At 42.4% G+C, this 25,923-nt stretch overlaps 1 protein-coding gene across 1 annotated transcript; it reads right to left on the reverse strand.

Moving 5' to 3' along the window:
• Positions 1 to 3,548: 3,548 nt before the first annotated feature.
• Positions 3,549 to 25,655, reverse strand: PROK2 (prokineticin 2). The gene is made up of 3 exons (XM_058171019.1): positions 25,532 to 25,655; positions 5,162 to 5,287; positions 3,549 to 3,674 (listed from the first exon to the last, which is right to left on the reverse strand). Exons 1-3 carry the CDS (start codon positions 25,601 to 25,603, stop codon positions 3,549 to 3,551), a joined length of 324 nt encoding a protein of 107 aa, XP_058027002.1. The 5' UTR covers positions 25,604 to 25,655.
• Positions 25,656 to 25,923: the final 268 nt, after the last annotated feature.

Raw genomic sequence — 25,923 nt, forward strand, 5'->3', positions numbered from 1 at the left:
ATTGCAAATGAGATAAACAGAAACCAAAGACCTCAATGGAGTGCACTATGGCATTTGATGCACCTATGTATTTTGAAAAAATAAGACATTTTTGAGGGAAACGGAGTTGGGCAAATTATTAGAGGCAATTAAAAAGGATAAAACAAACCTGAAGTGCTACAGAACTAATAGCAAGACAAGCCTGAAATAGTTTAACTAAATTATTTCCAAATTCATTCATTCTTAAGATTCTATGCGTGTTTATGTTCTGTAACTGGTTTTCTAGACATTCTCTGAAACATTTTTTTAATAAACCAAAGCAGATTTAAGCACATGCATTTCCTCCTACTTTTCATGGTCTCCAAATCTGTTTTGCAAGAACTGTAAGCACCTAGAGTTGATTAAACAGAGTACATTTAGGGTAACTAACAAATATTTTTCCTTCAATAAATGCATAATTATATTTGGCCATCTTCTTTAATCTAAAATCAATTTCCAGGGATAGAGCAATAAAGCTTCTTCACAAAATTATGTAAGTAAAAAATAGTTTGGTCACATCTTCAAATTTACTAGTTAATCAGAAACATGTTATGATTATTCCTACACTGTTTTTTTTTTATTAGTTCACAGAGTGAATGAAATCTGGCATTAAGATTTCTCTAATTTCCTAATAATGTACAAACTCCATGTTATTTGGAAGGATGAAGCTAGTTTTCCCCCGACATGCTACTTTAATACAAGCAAAATATTCTGATGTGAAACAGCCAATGCTTTAACACCAATTTAGAATAAGCTTATATTGACTATGCATGCTAGCTTTTAGTTAGCCTCACTTAAAATTTCAAATATCTGGCTTTAGCTATTTACCTACTGTTTGCCTATATACTGTCAAATAAATTTATGTGTAATTCGGTTTCATTTTTATAGTTCACATTGTAAGGAAGTCCTCCACACCCAACACAATTTACACACGCGTACTCAGATTTATTTCTAAATGAATATGTTTAGGATTTTTCTGAAAATTGTTAACTTATCTATGAAACTTTATAACATCTCCAGAATTTAATATATTGGAAAAAAACATATTAAGTTTAATAGGCCATATTTAAGCTAAACTTTTTTTTTTTGTTAAACATTAGCACATACATGTTTTTAGAATGTTTTCTAATATAATGTTGGTAGGTGACAACTTTTACAGGATAAAACCTATATCTAGAAATAATAGTACAGACCTCAATAAAATATTTTAATTTTATTATTCTGATACAGAAACCTTTGCATATCACTATCTTTACATATGAAGTCAGAGGCTTCAAAGGATTTTCAGATTTTAAAAAAATATAACAGGAAACTGGATTTCAGGTTGTATTTATGCTAGATGAAACAATTCTTTTTCTCGTGTTCATTATATGATTTTATGTTAAATGACTCTCCAAAATTTAAGTTCAGTGGTTCAGATTATTGGTTTTAAAGAAACTAATAACTTTGTTTCAACCTAAAGCAACATGTTGTCTAATTTTAAAGAAAAGCATACTTAGTACAACAAATGTGTAATTGAAATATCTTAAGCAACTGTTGCTTAAGAATGAAATTTGGGAAAGTTGCTTCAATACTACTGGCTGCTGATGCACCTGCACTCCCATAATCTGACCTGTTCCCATTGTGCACTTTCCCTGACTCACACAGCATTCTTGTGCACCCCCATATGCCCTTCCTGACTTTGCTGCTACCCAATGTGCCACTCCCCAATGTGGCATCTCTTGTGCATCCCTACACGCCGTCCCCAACCTATAACCCTGCTGTGTGTCTTTCACAACCTATGTGCTACCGCTTGGGTATCCCTGCACCCTTCCCAGCCCACACTGCCCTGTGAGTGTTGTCCTTGACTTCCATGGTGCTTCTTGCAATCTTCCGAGCAATCTCAGCCACAGTTCCTAATTCATGCCACTCCCTTGCATGCTATCCCCAACTGATGCAGCACCTCTCACACACATCTGCAACCTCCTTGCATTCTTCTTCCCTCTACAACCCTTTCATGCTCTACTTGATTGCATCTCTTACACATGCCTATGATCCACTCACTCTTCTTGTTCTGCAGTGCCCACACCCTCTGCACAACCCACACAATACCTCTCACCCCGGGCACCTTTCTTAGCCAATGTCACCCATCCATATACCATCCCAAACCTATGTGGCACCTGCGGCGTACACCCAACCTTTCCCAACCCATGTGGCACCTCCCATTCACCCCTTTGCTTTCTCCCTCCCTCCCTCTCTCCCACAACAGCAGGCACTTACCTACCTAGTGTTCTTGGACTTACAACTTTCTGCTGGCTTCTCCACTGACTTTCTCCCTGCAAGCTTCCCACAAGCAAAGTAAATGGGGAAGCTGGCAGGAATTTGAGAGGAGAGAGGGAAGGAAGAAAAATAATGAAAGAATGAAAGTAGGGTGGGAATGAAAGAGAAAGGAGAGAGGGAAAGAAGAAAGGATAGAAGGAAGAATGGGAGGGAGGGAAGAGTGGGAGGAAGAGAAGGAAGGAAGATAATGACAGAATGATAGAGGGAGAAGGGAAGGGAATACTCCGTGCCAGCTTCCCACAAGGACACTCAATGGGGAAGACTGCAGGAAGTTGAAAGTTGCTTCAGCTCTTATTGGTTTTTTGCCCAGCCATAGTCATCCTGTTTCTTGGTTTAGGTAAGGAAGTATCTCTGAAATAATTATCCAACAAGGCACAGGTTGTCCAGTGCACACTGACATACCCAAATAGGATTTGGGCATTTCAGCTGTAGCTCCAAAGTACAGCAATAAACACATATATACACACTCTGACATACACCCCTACCAGCATTGTATCCATCTTAGTTCTGGAGGTAATATAAATTCATTCATTCTCATTGATATCAATACAAAGAATTTCATGTTATTTTCTCCTTAAAGACCAGAGCTTCTAATAGAAAAATGTTTGCTTTCTTTCCAAACTTGCTAGTACAAATCCACCAGGAGTTTGATGTGGAGATTTCTTTGCTTTTTTTTTTTTTTGGTAATCAATAAGATTGATGTGTTCATTCAGTTTGGCAGGCTAAGGAAAACCCTCCGATTTAAAAAGAAAACCGATTTGGTGATACTGGCTACTGAATGGTCTGGGTGACTGCTTAGAGCATTTTAATGGCAAGAATTTGACAACAATATGCCTTTTTCTAGGTGTGCTCCACTTGTGGCCCAATTTGTCTATGCCCAATTTTATGACATTGCCAATAATATTTTTGTATGCAGCAAAATGAATTGGGTCTCCCTTGGTCTGCCAAGCATGAATGATGGACTGTATTCCAGCTAGCATCTCTCATGTTATACAGGCCTACTTCAGCTCATCCTTATTTGAGATGATAAAAATATAAAGAAGCTGTACTTGTCTAAGGAAAACACTTCAGCTAATCTTAAATACAGTATCTTAATAATAAGGCTAGAAAATACAGTCTAAATGTCCTGTCAAATAATGTCATCACAATAAGAAATAGGGGTCTTCATTCATGAAATATGTAATGACACAGAATTCTTCACCATTCTTCTGCTAAAAATAGATGTCATCATTTTTGAACTCTGGTAAACATTTGTATTTGCTTGGAGAAATCCGGACACAAGCCAAGTTAGGCTCACAGGGACAGCTGTGATGCATTCTTCTTCCCCAAAATGGAATCTGGAAAGAAATATTTAGAGTTAAAGCATAGGGTGACTCCTCCAAAAACTAAGCAATGTTTTGATTCAGTGCCCATTAATGTACTTTCCACACTTCAAGCTGCTTCACAGATATGTCATACCAACTATTCTATCTTTTTTGTAGCATGTTATTTTTCCATGGTAATATTAACATTTTCCATAGCATGGTATTGACCACTGCATGTGGCAGTAGCAAAAGTGACCACTTACATTATGAAGGTATCAGCTTTGAAGAATCAATCCACATATTAGCTAATTCCCGTGTGACAATTTGTTTAGATGAAGCATTTCAATAGCTTCAAACAACCACATATTATACGTTGGTTACTCAGTTGTGAGTGTTTTTGGTGGATAGCAAGATACTTCTGTTAGTTACAAATATTGTACTGTTTTCTCTGTCTCCTTAAAGAAGAAATATTGGATGTACTAGAAAACAAATGGTAGTAAATAAACATGATTAATAAAGAGGAGTGAAGCAGTAACTACAAACAAGAAATTATTCTTTCTGCATAACCTGCAATAAATAGGACAGTGTAAACATGTTTAAATCTATCAGTTAATAAATATATTCATGATATAATGGTGCCTTTTCCGATCTGCTCTAAGAATGTGAATTCTGGGGGTGCGATTGTAACACATTCATAAATTCCAGAAGTTTAAATCAAATTAAAATTTAAAAAGCTTAAGTTAACAGGAGATCTGATCCACTGAAATTTATGCTACAACTTTGTGATTTTTGTTCCCACTTATTTCAATGGGGATTGTGCAACTAAACAGTCTGGATTCAACTTTTAACTTAGAAGTTAAAGGAAGTTTTTGAAATAAAAATAAAAATATTTGTTTAACATCCTTTCACATCACATTCTATGTAAAATTATTTGGCTAACACTGGGTATTACAAGAGGAACTTTAGTCATAGTGACCATCATAATTTAGTTCAGAAAGGAACTCAATAGAAAGCACTCAATTTAAAAGAAGTACTCCAGTATAAGGAATAGATGAACTGATTCCTTCCAGATGTTTGAGATCACATCTTTCATGTTGTCTTGGTGGAGTTCAAATTAAAATCCATCTGAAAGACATCACGTTGCTTGCCCCAGATCAAAGAAATATTTGTTTCAAATATGATTTTTAAATAATCTTCTCTTGTCTAAAAGAACATAAGGATCTAAATATCCTAATAGTTTGTATTTCTCCTTTAACAATTTTTTTTAAAATGGTTAAATGAGACAAGTTCAAGTAAAAGTAGATAATAACATGCTGATCAAGTTCTATAATGCAAAATACTAGTTCGCCTTAGATCTTTTGTAAGGATATTATACAATATGAATAGTGATAGAAAACTTTCTTAATTTTTGCAGGGAGAATATTATTTTATACAGTTTGGTTTATAGCTAATATTTCTATTAAAATTTTATTCTATATTTAACATTATAAAACAACCAGAGTATTATATAACATACTAACTTTATGACTTAAAGGATGACAGTCTTCTCCAAAGATGCCCATTGGTGTGCAGATTCGAAGACTTTGGATCCAGAGACTAACAGCACAACACATGCCTCCACCACATTGCAGATCTCTGTCACAAGCCTTACATGTAATACACAGATATATAGCATTACGTACAGAAAAGAAATACTAAAACCATCTCAGGCTATTCTAATTATTTGTTCATATATCTAAAAGAGTCATGTTGTTTACATAAATCTGAGCAAGCAGCTACTGAAATAATTTGAGTTAACTCACATCGCTACTGCAATGTTTAGTGAAGGGGGTCATTGCTCTCCAAATATCTCCTAGAACAGTGGCCCCCAATCTTTTGGGCACCAGGGACCAGTTCCATGGAGAGAGGTTTTTCCCATGACCAAAGGGGGTGTGGTTTCACATGCTGCCTGCATCCCATGGATGGGACTTCACTTGTTTGCGTGGACCAGTTTCTGGCATGCCACGGACCAGGGCCAGTCCAGGAGAGGGCGTTGGGGACCCTTAGAAGAACCCTACATCTAATGCTGTAAAAGCTACTGCTTCTCTAACAGTGAGCCACAGTTTCTCTTGGTACCTGCTTGTCATTGAAGGAATGTATCAGGATAATACATGCTCTGCCTCACCTATTGATGGCGGACCTAGAAATTCACTTCCCAGGATTCCCCACTTTGAGATAAAAAAGTCTCTGTCTTGCGTCCTCCAGGCATATATTTCAAATACATACATCTTATTCCCTAACATAAAAATTAGATGAAGACTACCCTAAGTGGGAAACAGATAGATTTCCCGTAGGAGGGGTAGCCCCTTGTGTCAGCTACATAAGGCAGACTACACTAAGAAACAGACATCCTGTAAATCTAAAACTATTTTTATTAGAATAGCTATAGTAACAGAATTATGCAAGTCTGAATATGCTTCCTCTTCTCCCGCTTTTATCTTCATGTGATAGGGAGATTGTCTGAAGCATTTTTGTCCTTTATCATTACAAAAGGGTTGACTAGAGCAGCGGTCACCCACTGGTGGTCCATGGACAACTGGTAGTTCACAAGAAAATTTTGGAGGTCCGCAGAAAAATTATTTGCATTTTTTATATTGCACTAAATCAGAGGTCCTCAAACTACGGCTTCTGTGCCGGATACATGCAATGAATGCTTGTGTTGCTGCACAGAGTCTTCCCATTTGGGGTCTTTTTGTGTGGTTTGGGGGGGGCAGAAATTCAGACTTGGGGTCTGCTTCAGCCTCCTGGTGCGGGGTTTTGGGTGAAGGCTGGAGGAAAGTGCTGCTGGTGGCAAGGAGCCGGAGGGCCTTGTTCCAGTGGGACTGCATCATGGCCTGGAACTGGCTGACCATCTCAACCTGCTGAGCCTTCAGGCACCAGTACCTGGCCTTGCACTCCTACAGCTCTTCCCTCTGCTTGGAAAACCTATGCTCCTAGTCCTCAGTGAGGCACTTCTGCTGAGCCTCCTTCTCGGTCAGATCCAATTTGAACTGAGCCAGAGTTCAGAGTTTTGCCAACTCTTTCTCATAGTGGCTGCTTAGCTCCAACAACTGCTTCCTGTTGGGGCCCTAAGGAGCCTGAGGAAGCAAGGAGTGGCTGGGAGGGGAGGGTTGAGTAGAGGCCGGCGAGGCACCCCTCTACGTGAGTGACATCAAGTTGGCCACACCCACCCAGTCACATGACCACCTAGCCATGCCCACCCAGCCAGTCATTAGGCAGATCATATTAGTGGTCTGCGCAATTTTAAATCATGAATTTAGTGGTCCCTGATTTCCAAAAGGTTGGGGACCCCTGGACTAGAGCAATTGGTCATCTTTCCCTATCTCTTTGAAGAATGTCTGAGTGCATTTTGCCTGGAAGGTCTGATAATTTAGCGAGTTTGCCAAAACGGTGTCTGTGTCCTTTTCATATAGCCTACCAAACAGAGAAGGTAGATAGATAGATTTATCTTTACCCAGAGAAATGAGCAATACAAGTAGTCTTTGAGTTATGGCCATTCATTGAGCAACTGTTCCAAGCTAGGGTGGCACTGAACAAATGATACATACAGCCATTGCAGCATCGCCATGGGCACAAGGTTAAAATTTAGTCAATCTTTTCTAGGAATGTGTTCTTGATGGTTTTAAGCCAAGAAAGTGAACCTGAAATTTCTTAACTATTGAACTTATAAGGCATGCCCAGCCTGGCCCTTTGCAAAAAAAAAGAAAGAAAAGAAACCTGAAGGCAGGAGAACTTTTTGATTTTGGAATCAAGGTTTCTCTTTTCTTTCTTTTTCTTTCTTTTCCTCTTCATCCTCCTCCTCTTCTCCTCCTTCCCTCTCTCCCTCCTCAGTAAATGTTAGATGCTATTTCAGATAAATCATAGGTCCCTGGGTATGGAATTATATATATTAAAAAGAAGAGTTTCTGTCTCATTTTTAAAAATTAACTGAATGGATTTACGTGAAACACGTATGTTCTATAATAGATATAAAAACAAAACAGTTTTAATAAAGTTGGAAATATAGGCATAAAAGGCAATGAAAGGCAAATTGAAAATGGAGTACCAGCACAAGTAATTTTAGAGATATGGGTAAAAATGAGAGACAAAGTATTGTTTTAATTTATTTAATAAAATGTTTCCAGGGAAATCTAGGAACAGATTTGATGTTGGCAAATATGCAATGATTTGAATTGCATATTTGAGGACTACACTGTTATATTACTGCACTTATTTTGGCTTCTCTTTTATTTCAGGTTTTAAGATTACCAAATATTATAAGGTTTTTCCACAATGGTATAATAAATAAGTGGAATGACTTTATGAGCTGATAATGGTGCTGAGGGACACATTAATGCACATTAAAACAAATGTTCTGTTTAGAGGTTTCATTATGAATATAATTACACTATATTCTGCTGCACAACTATGTAATTTCAGCAGTAAAATTGATAGCATTGCATGTATTTTTTAAATAGCTGTTGTATGAGGGGAAAAAGTCCAGATTCTCAACATAATAATATTGCAATTCAGGAATACTATTTTGCATTATATTGAAAATTAGGAAGGTAGGCTTCCAGTGTGAGTCCTGACTAACTGAAGAACTCTTTGTGAACAAATGGAGACAACTGCTGTAAAGAATGAAAGACTGGTATGTAGATTGTCCCTCAGAATCTCTTCTGGGAGAAGGAAAGATTGGGAAATTGCCCATGAGTGCTCTGAATCAGAGGTCTCCAACCTTGCCACTTTAAGACTTGTGGACTTCAACTCCCAAAGGTTGAAGTTGAAGTCCACAAGTCTTAAAGTGACCAAGGCTGGAGACCCCTGCTCTGAATGGCAGTTCCTTGTAAGGAAACTGACTGTAAAACAGCAATCTCTCATCGTTCTGAGCGCCAGAGGCTGAGGGAGATGAGATCTCAGGTCTCACCAGTGACAGAGCCTTTCATAAAGACACTAAGCCAGCTAAACTTACTTTCTAATCACATTCAGAAAAGTTCCATTTAATCACTTTATAGATATTAGAGACCTTCAAAATTATGAGCATCTGGTGAGTATTACCTTCTTATTTGGATTTATTACATTTTAAACAGAAATTAAGGGTTTAAAATAGTTTGACAAAAGCAAAAAAGGGAGATTGTGATTTAAGAAAGTTTTAAACAGACTGGAAGATCAAAGATATTTGGAATATTGGTTATTTTTGTGGTAAGATTTTTTTTTAAAATAAGTACTGTTTCCCCGAAAATAACACCCTGTCTTATATTTTTTTGAACCCAAAATAAGTGTTTGGCCTTATTTTCAGGGATGTCTTATTATTTTGGGGCACGTGGAGCAAGACGGGCCTCCTCTTGCCATCTTACCTGATTTCCAGCTCTGTCTCCCTAAACCTAACCAGAGGAAATGGCAGGGACTAGCTATACATGCATTTAAATATTTTTAGGGCAGGCTTATTTTAGTGCATGCACTCCAAAGTTTATTTGGACTTATTGTCGGGGAATGTCTTATTTTAGGGGAAACAAGGTATATAATTTACTAATATACTTGTGGGAAATGACTGAAACTGAACTAACCTCCTATTAGAAACTGAAGTTTTATGAAGGTTGCAAATGGACACTATAAGAACCTAAAGGATGGGGCAGAAAAAGAGTTAAAATGGCTAAGCAGCTTTAACTTTTTCTTAAAGAGTTTTTTGAAACAGGGACTGAAATATTAATATCTAATACAAAGGATACAAACTTCAATGGATAGACTTTTAGAACACGGTAAGAAAAACTTTAAAAATGTTTACCAATATAGACATTGTAGAGTTCAAACACATGGAAGAAATTGTGATTACCGAAATATAAATACAAAAGACAAACCAAGAAAAGGATCTGAACATGGAACAACTTTGACAAAAAATCCTAGACATTGCTTCTTTATGGGATTTACAAAATAGGTTTGTGAAAGGCTTGAAATTGAAGACTCCTTTTAAATACAAAAATGTGATGATCAATCAAATCATGCAATACCATTATAATGATTTTAAAGATCAAGATTGTGTAGAGCAAAAAAGACATATAAATTTGAGCTACTTGAACAGGGATAAACTATTTATTGATATTCCCGAACGCCATCACTCTGCTAAACAAATAATTCCCTCAACAGTCAAACTAGTTACTAAGTTTGCATTACTATTAATCTTCTCATCGTTCCTATCACCCACCTCCTCCCAGTTATGACTATATGAACTGTAACCTTGTTGCTGGTATCCTTAAGATTTATATTGACTGCTTCCCTATGACTATCGTTAAGTGTTCTACCTTATGATTCTTGACAAATATATCTTTTTTTTAATATACACTGAGAACATATGCACCAAGACAAATTCCTTGTGTGTCCAATCACACTTGGCCAATAAAGAATTATATTTCTGGATCTTTTGCTGAACTGGGATTGAAAAGATGATTTCTGGGTTTCATATAGATAAAAATTAGATAAAAAATAAAAAGGGAGACTAGAAGGCTTTTTTAAAATTTGCAATTTTAAAAGAGAGTGAAAGTCAGTATATTAGCTTATGCTTGGTATTTCATGAATGTTCAAAGCCACTTCTTCATTATTGTCTTTGCTGACTTTTTCTTTTGTCTTCTACCTTTTTCTTTTTCATTTTTCTGCATCTTCTGAACTTTTCTTTTTCTTTTTTCTTTTGTTTGTATTAGTTTTTACTATGTTTATTAAACATACTGTAGTAATATATACTTTAGTTTGTATTAGCTTTTACTATGTTCATTCAGACTTCAATTAAAGTATTAACCAGGAAATTAAGACAAAAAATTAGGTCCATCCATATAGCAATGGAAAAAAAAAACCAATTCAGCCTCCAAAAAAGGTTTCCTTGTCAAGTCATTATCTTCTTATCAACATTCTAATTCATGATCTTATCATATATCCATTCTTCAGATGTCTTAAATTTATAGATGTTTCGATTCAGTGATGATTGTAAGTTCATGATGAACCATAGCTTCCTCTAGAACACGGGTGTCAAACTTGCGGTGTCAGGTTGCCGTCATGTGACATTTCATGATGTTTTTTCCCTTCACAGAGCTGGGGTGGGCGTGGCCTGCGTGTGACCGCCAGTTTGGCACTCCTGTTCTAGGATATTTTGCAAGTACATGAAGTACTACACTAATTTTGGTTGAAAGAGAAATTCAGTGGTCTGTGTGGGCCAGGCAGCCTTTGATTTGTCTCATGCAGCCACACAGGAGCTGCTGAAAGGACACAATCTGATTCAAATCACTGCTGGCCAGAGGTCATCTGTCTTCAGTGTAGTTCCTTGAGCCAATATGGACTTCTTTTGTGTTTTTCAGAAAATGGATTACATGTTCAAAATATGCTAGAACCTTAGAAGGGGACAAGACGGACTCATTTCCATAGGAGTTTTCAAGCTATTATTTCTTTATTTTTTTGGCAGAGAATGTGGATCCAGTAGCCTCTCTGGTGGTGAATATCATTGTTAAATTTCAAGTAGCTATGTTGGATTGTATGTAGAAAACTGCTCTCAAAGAATGCTAACACTTCTTGAACGTAGTAAGTGATTGTTGAAGAGAGCAGTAGAAATGTAAGAGACAAACTCATCTTTTCGACAAATAAATCACTTTTCAGCTATCTCAAGTCCCCAGACTTGTCACAGAATTCAGCAGTGCGACTTCCTTTCCACTTGACGATTTGGCATTTTATGTAGATGATCAAAGCCCTCCTCCCAACTTCTTTGTGGCATGACTGCTATTATACTGTAGCAGTATGGTAGCATCCCAGGGCTCTGTAGGAGATCAGAAATGAAGCCTAGAGATACTCATTGAGAACTGAAAGAATTTCAGAGTTCTGCCTTTTGTCCCAGATAAATGAAAACGTGCTCTGTATTATTCAGCTTTGCCGCAAACATCAAACTTCAGCAGAATCTAATGAATATGGTGTTTAACAAGTTTCCTTCATGATGTTTTGGTCAAGATGCTAGACTAGGATTGGGCAGTCCACCCTCAGCCATGGAAATTCACTGCAGGACTTTGGTACTGGCCTTTTCTCATAGTCCAACATGCTCATAGGAATGTTGTGGGAATAAAATGAAGGGAAATATGGAAGTTTTTAGCAACAACTACTGATACTATATGGACGCGTGTCAAGGTTCCAGAAAAACCTCTTCTGCATAAAAAAAAACCTCAGAAGCCATTGTTTTCCAGAGTTCTTTACTAGCATGAGGAAACTGGCACACGATGAGTGAAATTCCAAAACTGAAGTTCCGGATTCTTTTCCCCAGTTATACAAACCCCAAGAGTCCCACCTGTTAAGTTCGGGAAGTAACGAGGCTGGAGACCAGGGTAGTGACAACAGCTCTTTAATATAGGGTGAACCCAGCAAGCAGGCTGGGGAAAAACCTCTCCTTATATACAGTTCAACCAGCGGCTTCAACCAATCAGCAACGTGCTTGTTTCCCGCCAAAACCATTTAAAGATACATTACACTCCTTCCCCCCAGAAAACACTTTACCCATATTTACATGATATTTACATATTATTTTTCAACGTAATCACGCAAATAGACTGGGCGTCTCCTGACTCTTTCGGACCTGCGCAGTACATTCCCTGGGAGTGGGTCGAGCTGACCGGAGGGGCTGTTTGCTCCTCTCAGCTCCTTCTCTAGGCCATCCGGCCCTGGATTATTAGCAGAGTCGTCCCTGCTGTTTTCTACTGGAACCTGTGGGCGTCGCTGGACCTCCGGAATTTCAGATAAGTCCTGCGATTTTTCCGGGTTTGAGTCAGCTGTGGAATCAAACATTGTATAGTCAGGGCCCGTTTCGATTAATTCAGATTGTTCGGCTATGCGTTTTCGTATTTGGTCTATGTGGCGCCTCCATACTCGGCCGTCCTTTAACTCCACCAAGTATGATTTTGGACCTGTTCTGTTTAGGATTTGTCCTGCTATCCAGGTTGGGCCTTCACCATAGTTGTGTGCCCACACTCGGTCGCCTATGTCCATTTCTCTTGTTTTTCCTATTTCCCCCTTGTAACCCTCCGGCGTATAGTTTGGATTTAGACGGTCTAGGGGGCACCTGAGCTTTCGGCCCATTAATAATTCGGCTGGGCTTCTGCCGGTTGTGACACAGGGGGTTCTGTGTTGGACGGCCAGGAAAACATCGATTTTTGTTTGCCAGTCGCCTGGCTTAAGTCTGGACAATGCCTCTTTTGCGCTCCGGACGGAACGCTCTGCAAGGCCATTCGTCGCAGGGTGGAAAGGCGCCGAGAGGGCATGTCGGATGCCCTCTTCTGCCAAGTACTCCTCAAATTGGGTTGCCGTGGATTGCGGGCCGTTATCGGAAACTAGCGTGTCGGGCAACCCATGGGTTACAAATAGGTGCCGTAGGACTGAGATCACGGCCTCGGCTGTCATGGATCTCATGAGAATGATTTCCAGCCATTTGGAGTAGGCATCTACTACTACCAGGAAGGTTTGGCCGTGGAAGGGGCCGGCAAAATCAATGTGTATTCTAGACCAGGGCCCCTGGGGTTTCTCCCATTCCCGAACCGGGGCCGTTGGGGGTAGCGGTCTGGACTCCTGGCAGGCCTGGCATTTCCCTACCCTTTCAGCAATTTCTGAGTCCATTAAGGGCCACCACACATAGCTTCTCGCTAGACCCTTCATCCTAACGATCCCTGGGTGACCCTCGTGAAGGAGGTCCAACACCCTTTTCCTCAATTTTTCTGGGATCACCACTCTATCCCCCCATAGCAGGCACCCCCCTTGAGCCGACAGTTCCCACGTTTTTAACAAATTCTTTAAAACGCTCGCCCGCAGCGGGCCACCCTCTTTGTTCCCAACCAAGTACAGTTCCCAAAGTAATGTCCCGGTATGACGCCCGAGCCACCTCCTTAGATGTGACTGGGCCAGAGTCCAGAGAGTCAATTAACAGTATGGGCGTCCCCGGGGTGGGGTCTTCGATCGCCCTGGTAGTGGGCATCTGCTTAAAGCGTCCGCATGCCCCAACTCTTTTCCGGGCCGATGCTGCAGTTTGTAGGAATAGGCGGCTAAGAAGATAGTCCATCGGGTCAATCGTGGCGAAAGTGCCACAGGCGTTGGGCGGTCGCCAGCCAGTATTCCTAACAGTGGTCTATGGTCAGTCACAATTTCAAAGTCTCTACCAAAAACGTATTCGTGAAACTTTTTTACCCCTGACACAATAGCTAGCGCTTCCTTATCCAACTGGCTATAGTTCCTCTCTGTCGAGGACATCGTTCTGGAGTAGAAGGCTATTGGGGCTTCTGTGCCATTTGGAAACCTGTGGCTGAGCACAGCCCCCACCCCGTAAGGGGAAGCATCGCAGACTAATACCAATGGCAATGAGCTATGATACTGGACCAGTAAGCTATCGCTCGAGTAGGTTTTTTACCGCTTCGAAAGCCTTAGCTTCCGACTTTCCCCAAGACCAAGCAGTATTCTTTCCCAGTAGCTTATGTAGCGGCTCGGCAACGGTTGCCTTATTTTTTAAAAAGACCGTAAAATTCACTAGACCCAGGAATGCCTGTAGCTCTGTTTTGTTTTTGGGCGCTGGAGCCTTTCTTATTGCCTTGACCTTGCTTTCAGTGGGGTGAATTCCTCCTTGTCTATTCTGTAGCCCAAGAACTCTGATTCTACCCCTATCTGGCATTTGTTCACTTTAACCTTTAGACCGGCTGACGGAAAATGCCCAGAACTTTTCTCAAACGCTCCCCAATTCTTCTAAATTTTCGGCTGATACCAATACATCATCGAAATAGGGACTACCCGGAGCCCTTGCAGAAGTCGCTCCATTAAATTTTGGAATAGACCAGGTGCCACACTCACCCCAAACTGTAACGGGTACACTTGAAAGCACCTCTGTGAGTCACAATTGTCTGGGCTTGGCTGTGTTGGCGTCTACGGGCAGTTGTTGATAGGCTTGGGCCAAATCTAATTTGGCAAAACGTGCCTTGCCCCAGCGAGTGCAGCAAGTGTTGCACCACGGGACCGGGTGGCGCTTTTTGCAAGGCTTTGTTTAACGTTGCCTTGTAGTCAGCGCAGATTCTAACTGACCCATCTGGTTTTACTGGGGTGACGATTGGCGTCTCCCACTTTGCGTGATCGACTGGCACCAGAATCCCTGACTGATGAGCTTGTCTATCTCCTTGTCAATCTTGGGTTTAAGGGCAAAGGACTCTCCTTGCCTTTAACCTAATGGGGCTACCTGGGGGTCTAAATTGAAGGAAATAGGGGTCCCCTTGTACCTGCCCAGGCAGTCCTTGAAGACATCTTCGAACTCATTCATGAGTGTGTCTTTTAGGTTAAAGTCACTTCGGTAGATGCCAGTCACTCCCATGCCCAATGCACGGAACCAGTCTAGTCCCAACAGGCTTGGCAGGGTCCCTTCGACTATCGTGATTGGCAGGGTCTTCTTGTGTGGTCCGTACTCGATGCGGACGGAGGTGGTCCCTCGAACAGGGATGCGATTCCCTTGGTAGTCGTGAACTCGTAGCCGCTGTGTTTGCAGTTTGCATTTGGCGATTCTCGGCAACGCTTTCGCAAAAGTGTCCCAGGACATGATTGTGATCGCTGACCCGGTGTCCACTTCTAGTCGGCACGGCACTCCTTCGATTTTTGGTTTAGTGAAGATTTTCTTCTCGGCGGGTTGCTGCGGCCTATGATCACGGTCGTTCGTATTAGTTTTTACTATGTTTATTAAACATACTGTAGTAATATATACTTTAGTTTGTATTAGCTTTTACTATGTTCATTCAGACTTCAATTAAAGTATTAACCAGGAAATTAAGACAAAAAATTAGGTCCATCCATATAGCAATGGAAAAAAAAACCCAATTCAGCCTCCAAAAAAGGTTTCCTTGTCAAGTCATTATCTTCTTATCAACATTCTAATTCATGATCTTATCATATATCCATTCTTCAGATGTCTTAAATTTATAGATGTTTCGATTCAGTGATGATTGTAAGTTCATGATGAACCATAGCTTCCTCTAGAACACGGGTGTCAAACTTGCGATGTCAGGTTGCCGTCATGTGACATTTCATGATGTTTTTTCCCTTCACAGAGCTGGGGTGGGCGTGGCCTGCGTGTGACCGCCAGTTTGGCACTCCTGTTCTAGGATATTTTGCAAGTACATGAAGTACTACACTAATTTTGGTTGAAAGAGAAATTCAGTGGTCTGTGTGGGCCAGGCAGCCTTTGATTTGTCTCATGCAGCCACACACAGGAGCTGCTGAAAGGACACAATCTGATTCAAATCACTGCTGGCCAGAGGTCATCTGTCTTCAGTGTAGTTCCTTGAGCCAATATGGACTTCTTTTGTGTTTTTTCAGAAAAATGGATTACATGTTCAAAATATGCTAGAACCTTAGAAGGGGACAAGACGGACTCATTTCCATAGGAGTTTTCAAGCTATTATTTCTTTATTTTTTTGGCAGAGAATGTGGATCCAGTAGCCTCTCTGGTGGTGAATATCATTGTTAAATTTCAAGTAGCTATGTTGGATTGTATGTAGAAAAACTGCTCTCAAAGAATGCTAACACTTCTTGAACGTAGTAAGTGATTGTTGAAGAGAGCAGTAGAAATGTAAGAGACAAACTCATCTTTTCGACAAATAAATCACTTTTCAGCTATCTCAAGTCCCCAGACTTGTCACAGAATTCAGCAGTGCGACTTCCTTTCCACTTGACGATTTGGCATTTTATGTAGATGATCAAAGCCCTCCTCCCAACTTCTTTGTGGCATGACTGCTATTATACTGTAGCAGTATGGTAGCATCCCAGGGCTCTGTAGGAGATCAGAAATGAAGCCTAGAGATACTCATTCAGAACTGAAAGAATTTCAGAGTTCTGCCTTTTGTCCCAGATAAATGAAAACGTGCTCTGTATTATTCAGCTTTGCCGCAAACATCAAACTTCAGCAGAATCTAATGAATATGGTGTTTAACAAGTTTCCTTCATGATGTTTTGGTCAAGATGCTAGACTAGGATTGGGCAGTCCACCCTCAGCCATGGAAATTCACTGCAGGACTTTGGTACTGGCCTTTTCTCATAGTCCAACATGCTCATAGGAATGTTGTGGGAATAAAATGAAGGGAAATAGGGGTCCCCTTGTACCTGCCCAGGCAGTCCTTGAAGACATCTTCGAACTCGTTCATGAGTGTGTCTTTTAGGTTAAAGTCACTCCGGTAGATGCCAGTCACTCCCATGCCCAATGCACGGAACCAGTCTAGTCCCAACAGGCTTGGCAGGGTCCCTTCGACTATCGTGATTGGCAGGGTCTTCTTGTGTGGTCCGTACTCGACGCGGACGGAGGTGGTCCCTCGAACAGGGATGCGATTCCCTTGGTAGTCGTGAACTCGTAGCCGCTGTGTTTGCAGTTTGCGTTTTGCGATTCTCGGCAACGCTTTTGCAAAAGTGTCCCAGGACATGATTGTGATCGCTGACCCGGTGTCCACTTCTAGTCGGCACGGCACCCCTTCGATTTTTGGTTTAGTGAAGATTTTCTTCTCGACGCGGGTTGCTGCACGGCCTATGATCACGGTCGTTCGATTTGAGTTCGCGCCCTTTTTGTTTTGACCAATCGCGGGTCGCCTTGCCGATCCTGCGCTCTGATTGGTCGGTTTGAATTTTCGGCGGGAAGGCTGGGGTGCTCGACAGACTTGAGCCAGGTGCCCCTTCTTCTCACACCGCCGACATGTAGCGTCCTTGAATTTGCATCGTTGACGCTGGTGTTGCCCTCCGCAACTTCCGCATTCCTCCCGGTCTTCTTTGCCCCTTCTCTCGGTGAGGCAAACTCCTTCCTCATCCTCGCCGTCTGATTCGGTCTGGATTTCTTCATTGTGGACCGGGGTTGATTTCGCGCTCGCCGTTGGCGTGAGTGGCTTTTGGAGGGTTTCCGCCGCTTGGGTGGACATCTCATGAGCTCTGGCTTCGTCCAGGCGTTTGCCAGCGTTAGATTGCTCTTTGATAGCAGCCGCCTCCACAAACGAATGTCTCTGACCCCACGGATGAGTTGCTCTAACAGCTCCTCATCCAAGTCTCGGTACCCGCAGTCCTTGGAGGCTTTTCGCAGGGCGGCCATGTAATCGCTGATGGATTCGCCCTCTTGCTGTCTGCGCTCCCCAAATTCAAAACGCCGTACGTACTTGGACGGTGTTGGCGCGAAATGGTTCTTCAATAGATTTTGCAGAGTTTGCCACGATACCGATTGTACCGGCGTTGGCTCTGCCAGGGCTTCCGCAATGTCGATGACCTCAGGACCGCAGTGGCTCAGGAAATATGCCCTTTTGCGGTTGTCTGGAACTCCTTGCAGTTCGTTTGCTTCTAGGAAGCTTTCGAAACGGGTCATGTACGTTCCCCATTTCTCCCTGGCTGGGTCAAACGGCGCGGGCGGAGTGTAGCTGGCCATCTCCGCGGTTCTGCCCTGAGTTTGCTGGGTTCGGTTCTTCCGTGCTTCAGCTCGATTCTGGTGCTCCTTAACCTCGATATCCCACCTTCGTCGCCAGTGTTAAGTTCGGGAAGTAACGAGGCTGGAGACCAGGGTAGTGACAACAGCTCTTTAATATAGGGTGAACCCAGCAAGCAGGCTGGGGAAAAACCTCTCCTTATATACAGTTCAACCGGCGGCTTCAACCAATCAGCAACGTGCTTGTTTCCCGCCAAAACCATTTAAAGATACATTACACCACCCACCCCGACCCCTTTGATGGTCACATGGTCCCACGTTCTCCCAGTTCATTCGAATATCTTCTTGCCACTCTTCCTGCAGATGTGAACACCATCCGACCTTGACCGCTTGAAGAATGTTACCATACCCCTCAGCCCCCCTTCCTCTCCTCAGGGGAAAAATGTGGCAGCGTCTGGAACCCTAAAGTCTAATATGGTTTCCAGGCCTGACAACGCGGTGGCTCAGGGGCTAGGACATTAAGCTTGTAGATCGAAAGGTCAGCAGCTCAGCGGTTCGAATCCCTAGTGCTGCCGTGTAATGGAGTGAGCTCCTGTTACTTGTCCCAGCTTCTGCCAACCTAGCAGTTTTGAAAGCACATAAAAATGCAAGTAGAAAAAATAGGGACCACCTTTGGTGGGAAGGTAACAGCATTCCGTGCGCCTTTGGCATTGAGTCATGCTGGCCACATGACCACGGAGACATCTTTGGACAGCGCTGGCTCTTCGCCTTTGAAACGGAGATGAGCACCTACCTCTGAATGACCTTCTCTCAGTAAACTAGCACATCTATGCTAGGGGACCTTTACCTTTTACTGATACTATATGGACGCGTGTCAAGGTTCCAGAAAAACCTCTTCTGCATAAAAAAAACCCTCAGAAGCCATTGTTTTCCAGAGTTCTTTACTAGCATGAGGAAACTGGCACATGATGAGTGAAATTCCAAAACTGAATTTCCGGATTCTTTTCCCCAGTTATACAAACCCCAAGAGTCCCACCCCCCCGACCCCTTTGATGGTCACATGGTCCCACGTTCTCCCAGTTCATTCGAATATCTTCTTGCCACTCTTCCTGCAGATGTGAACACCATCAGACCTTGACCGCTTGAAGAATGTTACCATACCCCTCAGCCCCCCTTCCTCCCCTCAGGGGAAAAATGTGGCAGCGTCTGGAACCCTAAAGTCTAATATGGTTTCCAGGCCTGACAACGTGGTGGCTCAGGGGCTAGGACATTAAGCTTGTAGATCGAAAGGTCAGCAGCTCAGCGGTTCGAATCCCTAGTGCTGCCGTGTAATGGAGTGAGCTCCTGTTACTTGTCCCAGCTTCTGCCAACCTAGCAGTTTTGAAAGCACATAAAAATGCAAGTAGAAAAAATAGGGACCACCTTTGGTGGGAAGGTAACAGCATTCCGTGCGCCTTTGGCATTGAGTCATGCTGGCCACATGACCACGGAGACATCTTTGGACAGCGCTGGCTCTTCGGCTTTGAAACGGAGATGAGCACCGCCCCCTAGAGTCGGCAACGACTAGCACATATGTGCGAGGGGGACCTTTACCTTTTTACTGATACTATTATTGTTTTAAAATATATCACTCAATTCATTACACAAAGAAGTTTCTCCCCCACCCCAAGATTCAAAGTTGTACAGAATCTTACCTCCATTTTAAATTTATTTATTGTGAGCATTTTACACAGTCTCAAATCTTAAACAAGTAACTCTAATAAACAAAACATTAAAAATAATCATAATTTAAAAATTCCAATAAACAGCAATGCAAAATACAATTAAAAATAATCATCATAGTTGTAACTGAGGATCTCAAAAACAGCTCGTAGTTGGGCTTCACTAAGGTTTGCCCCAAAAGAACCAGGAATAATTTAATCCTGTCTGAAAGGTCAAGAGGGTCAGATCTTCTGAATCTCAGGCACTATATCAGAGAATGGTCTTCAGAGAGGCTTTGTTTTCATCTGAGAGTCAGGCACTCCTCATTTGGTGCAATTAGTCACAATAAACATTGTACAACTGGAATGGAATAAAAATCCAATAAGCAGCTTTTTAAAAAAAAATGAAGTAGACAGTTCACTCAGTTTAATATTAGAGAGAGAAAAGTGTTAAAGGTCTAGGATGGTGCTGAATTCTCGATCCAAACAATTTACTATTAAATGTTTATAATAGAATGCTACAAGCAGTGCATTTAATGACAAGAGTAATTAGTAGTTGTTGTTCACACATATGGACATACATACACATAGTTTCTTTCTGAGACCGGCAGCAGGAAGAAGAAAAACGAGACAGGTTTCAATCACTGAATTAACACTTTTAAAAGTACCTGCCAGAAAATACCAGAAAAAACTCCTTCATTCTGTTCAGGTTATAGATTAATTGGATAAGCATTAAGAATTTAACACCCCCAGATATTAGCTCATGTACTATGTTTGCTTCGTTAAATACACAGTATATTTTATGGCAGAATAATTGATATTTCAGAGCTGGTTGTTGCAATGGTTAAAGTGCTGGGATAGAAACTGGGAGACTGTGAGTTCTAGTCCCACCTTAGATACAAAAGCAGCTGGGTAATTCTGGACCAGTCATTTTTTCAGCCCTAGGAGGCAATGACAAATCACTTCTGAAATCCTGCAGAAGAAAACTGCACAGGCCAGTCCAATCTACACTGATTCAAAGATGTGCATGCACATATATACACAAAAACCTATTTCCCATGGTTAACTTAGATTTAGAAGACTTATAATGACAGAGTTGGAAGGGACCTTATAGGTCAGTGATGGCTAACCTTTTCCGGACCAAGTGCCTCCCGTACGCCCCCACCCCTGCGCAGCAGAGACCCAAAGACCAGCTGGCCGGCGAGAGGCACGTATGCATGTGCAGTGGAGCTGAACTGGGGCAATGGCTCGTGTGCCATGAGAGGGCGCTCCATGCCACATCTGCCATGCGTGCCATAGGTTCGCCATCATAGTTATAGGTCATCTAGTCCAACCCCCTGCTCAAGCGGGAGAGCCTAAACCATTTCTGACAAGTGGCTATCCAGTCTCCACAACTTCTGAAGGCAAGGTGCTCCATTGGTTGATTGTTCTCACTGTCAGAAAAGGTGTCCTTATTTCTAGGTTAATTCACTCGATCAGTTTCCATCCATTGTTCCTTGTCTGGAATACTGCTGTCATGTCACCCTTGATCCTTCTCTTCGCTAGACTAGTAATGCCCAGTTATTGTAATCATTCTTCATAGGTTTTAGCTTCCAGACCCCCTAATCATTTTTGTTGCTCTTCTTTTTCTATATGAAAATAAACTTCAGAAAAAATATATATTTGTACAAACAGAAATACTGCTAGACAGTTATAGACATTTCTATTGCTCTTTCATTAATAAGCCAAGCATATTTACTTTCCTATAATTTTAGTCACATTCTGATCCCAAGTCCAAAATTCCCTCTCGCCAACATTTTATCATTGGATCGCCTTCATTCAGAAGAACATGAACTGGACTGTGGTAATGTGTTTGAGATGGAACTAATGAATTTTTTCAAATAGCTTTTGCTTCATGGATATACTATCTGTAGCCATCATCTTTCCTCCCATCTGTTTAATGCTTCCAACCATGACAAGATCTGAGTTCCTGGATTAAGAATCAGAAAAGAAACATCACTTCTTCAGTATAATAGGGAATAAGATAGCCAGTGTGGCCTAAGAGTTAAGGCACCAGGCTAGAAAGCAGGGGTCTCTGAGTTCAAGTCCTGCCTTATGAAAGCCAGCTGGGTGACTTTGGATCAGTCACTTTCAGCCCAATCCACCTCACAGGGTTATTGTTGGGAAAATAAGTATAAACCATCCCTCACGAATGGCATTTTATGCCATTATTTTGCCAGAAACTAGCAAAAATTAGCAAGACATGATCATATGTCTATGGGGCACCGGTCATAAATGTGAGCCAGTTGCCAAGGACTGTTGTGACCTAGGCGCAAGTAGTTATTACCAGACACAATCAGTCCTAAACAAGTATATTTTATTAGAACATCTGAGAATTACTTCATTCTCATCTTAGTCCAAATTAATTCCAAAACAAAGTCTTTCAGAAAAAGTCCTACGGCCTTATCACAAACCTTTGTCTTCTTTGGCACCCTGCCAAAGGCTTTTCTTGGCAAAGCCTCATGAAGTTCAGAAACAAGAGATGCTAACTAGAAACAATTGTACAAAGTTGCTTTCCTACAAAGCGCCCAAGAGCCGTTGCTGCTCTTTTAAGCCTTATGGGAGGGGCCAATCATCTCCTGGCCTTACTCCCGAGTCGTCCTTTTTGCTTTAGCTGCTCTTGCCTTCTGGCAGCTCTTTGCATGCATGCACTAGGGACAGGCTCCTCCTGTTCCTCTGCCTCTCTGCTGTCCGCCTCTGGAGGCTCCGGAGTCTGCGCATTGCTCCCAGATGGCCCTGATCCCATCTCTGCCTCTGATGCAGAACCCTCACCTGGGCCTTCCCCTGACTCTAGGACTGACCCATTGTCCTCCCCAACCTCCTCACTGTCCGACTCCACTGCCAGCTCGGCAGGCAGCTGGTGGACCACAACAAAGACATGAATTGTGATCCTTGATCATGGGTGTGTGGTGGTGTGACATTTTACGATGGTCAGAAGTGCTTTACAAGTTGGAAATCATCCTTTCCAATGCCCTCATAACTTTGGACCCTCGTTAAACAGTTGTAAATCAAGGACTGCCTGTATACAGAATAGGGTGTATGGATGTCTTAATTTCATTGATGCTGCACAGTAGGCTAGTGATCTATGCCACCAGAAGTACTGGTGTATGTAAAATCTCCATGTTGTTAGTATCTGCATGGCTTAATAAGCAAATTGCACAGGAGGCAGGAGACTGAAAAACTCTGTGCACAGTAAACATCTAAGCTATTTTAAAAAATTTAAAAATACACAATACACATAATTCTTTCCTAAAGCAGTTATGGGGCTTAGAAAACTATGTAATATTTATAATGTTAGGAATAATAGAATCTTTAGCCAAGGAGAAACCTGGAAATTTTTTAGAAGGCTAAGACTGTAGCCTAGTTTTTCACATTGTAGTTAAATATGACACATTTGTAAAACCTGTCTGAAATCCAGACTCTATATACACTGATGAATGAATGGCAATGAAAAGTCTTTCAAAATTATGCCCAGACTTTTGCTTTCCTTTTGCAGTTTTTCACAGAATGATACATGAATTGGCAAGGAATTCTGGAACTGCCAACTCTTTTAACAAAGCCTTTGGAAAGTTCACAACATTTTGGAAAGTTTGCAAAATTGAATTTAGGTGCATGGGGAGTGGGAGAATCTGGAAAACAGCAGAAGTAAAACTTATTATTATTATCTCAAAAAGGAATTTTGCAGTACAGTATGGCAGGGAAGCAAATTCCCTTTGTTGCTATTCCAATGTTTATTTGGAAATAAATTAAATTAAGCCATGTTCCCTTGCACATTTGCATTAGCTAAGACTATATTCTCAACTGTATGTATGTGCATACAAACATACATTGGCAACATTGTTTTCCTGTCACATTCCCACAATGTTGCCTTCATTCCATTCCACGAATGAGGCAGCCTTGACTCCTTTCCTGGAACTGGTGTGAAGGCTGCCCAGAGTTGCTCTGTAAGTGAAACACATTTGATATATAAATTTTGCACTTATTGCAACCCTAAACAAGGGCATCCCGAAGGCACATATAATCTCTTAGGCTTTGTCAGCCATTACCTTGGATGGTTTCTGATAGCTGCAGGGATTTGAAACTGTGACAACAGATCCAGTTTAGTATAAGGACCAGGACAGAGGCAGCACCTTTCATGGTTTTCTGCTGAGTCAAGGATGGCTAGAAAGCGCTTCAACTCAATGGTTGAGGAAAGACTCTTAAATTTTTACAGTACATTTTAAAGCTAATTTATTTACTTAGTTAGAACAATGAATCAGTGGAACAACTTGCCTGCAGAAGTTGTGGGTGCTCCAACACTGGAGGTTTTAAAGAAGAGATCAGACAACCATTTGTCCGAAATGTTAAGACTGTCTCTATACCCAAAGGAGCTTTTTCAAGAGGCAAGTGGACTTTCTGGTTTTTTTTTTCTTTGAAGATATTTTGCTTCTCATTCAAGAAGCTTCTTCAACTCTGAACAGTCGTTTATAAATTTCTAAATAGACATCCACAGACATTTAGTGTCTCTATAGCATTTGAGCAGGGGTGAACTTACTAGAACAGGGGTCTCCAACCTTGGCAACTTTAAGACTTGTGGACTTCAACTTCCAGAATTCCTCAGCCAGCTTTGCTGAATTCTGGAAGTTGAAGTCCACAAGTCTTAAAGTTGCCAAGGTTGGAGACCCCTGTAGTAGAAGACCTCCAAGGTCCCTTCCAACTCTGTCATTCTGTACCTTTTAAGCCTCTCTATTAGACATAGAGGGAGAGAATTAAGCGAGATAAGAGCAAGGAGGGGAAAAGCACCGAGCTTCCTCGAGTCCTTGAAACAGACTGGATCCAATCGCCGGTAGCAACAAGGGCAAACCTCCTGGCCTTTTAAAAAGCAACGCGGAAACCGCCGCGGGGAAAGCCCCGCTTGGAAGTTTCCGCAGCAACTAAGGAGGCTACGAGCACGTGCTCACCACCACCCCGCAAAAGACACTTCATCAGAGCTCTTCCCCCACCCCCCATATGCTCCTCTTGAGAAAGCCTCAGGGACGAACAGTCTGGCCCTCAGCAGCTATTCAACAAGAGGCTCATTTCAGGCTCAAGGACAGGCACCCGCCTTTCCTGTTCCAACCCCCCCTCCCGTCTTGAAGTAATCCCCCCGACTCTACAACCAGCCTCGACAATTCGTATCTGCCCACAGTCCCACCCTCCCCCACAAAGCGCAACACCAGCCCAAGATCTGCAGCCCTGACCCTTCCTCCTCTACACCCCTCCCACTCTCCCCTCCAGCCAAATCCTTCCAACGACTTTCAAGCAAATCGCAGCTCTACTTCTAACAACGTCGGGCTCACTCCACGCAGAGCAGGCATTTCACCTTCTCCGAGCACGTTGCGTGTTCGCCTCCACCCCCTCCGTCCACTCTTATCTTTCTCGGCCGCTTTGGACTCTTTCCTCCCCCCTCAAAAAAAGCGCCCCCGTAGCGGCACCAATTTTTTTTTTTTTTAATCGAGGGGACCATGATAAGCGCGCATTGCTTCTTCCTGCTACTTGCTCTGCCTCTGGGTTCAGAGCGATCCCGACCTTCGGGGCGACGTTCCATTTTCCCGCCAAAATGGACCGCAGCCTCAGACGGGACGGAGCCGGCCTCTCCGTGTTTTCCCCCGCTTGCTAAAACCGTCGGAAGAAGCGTCCGCCCCGGCTATTCTTGCCCAGATGGGCTGGCGCCCGGCTCTCACCCCAGTGATGACCGCCGAGTCCCCCGACCAGAAGAGCAGAAAGAGGAAGGGAAGGCAGGGAAGGCTTTTCATGGCGTCCTCCTGTTTTTTTTGTTCTGTCCGTCCCGAGGCTGCGTCGGCAGCTCTCCGTGCGCGGAGTACTCGGCTAGAGGCTCCCCTCCGGACAGCAGCAACGGGAAGAAGAGCAGAGCTCGAGCTGCGGTCGCCGGAGCCGTTTTAAAGCCCCGGGTTGCCATTCAGAAGCAAGATGAGTCACTTCTCGAGCTACCCCGGCAACGCTGCCGTGCCGTCGGGGAGAGGGAATCCATACACCGCCAATCCATAACGAAAGCGCGAGCTGAAATACCAAAGCGCACCTCGTAGAAGAGAGGAGATACTCCCGACTGGACACA

The sequence above is a fragment of the Ahaetulla prasina genome, chromosome 2, assembly GCF_028640845.1.
Source record: "Ahaetulla prasina isolate Xishuangbanna chromosome 2, ASM2864084v1, whole genome shotgun sequence".
Taxonomy (NCBI): domain Eukaryota; kingdom Metazoa; phylum Chordata; class Lepidosauria; order Squamata; family Colubridae; genus Ahaetulla; species Ahaetulla prasina.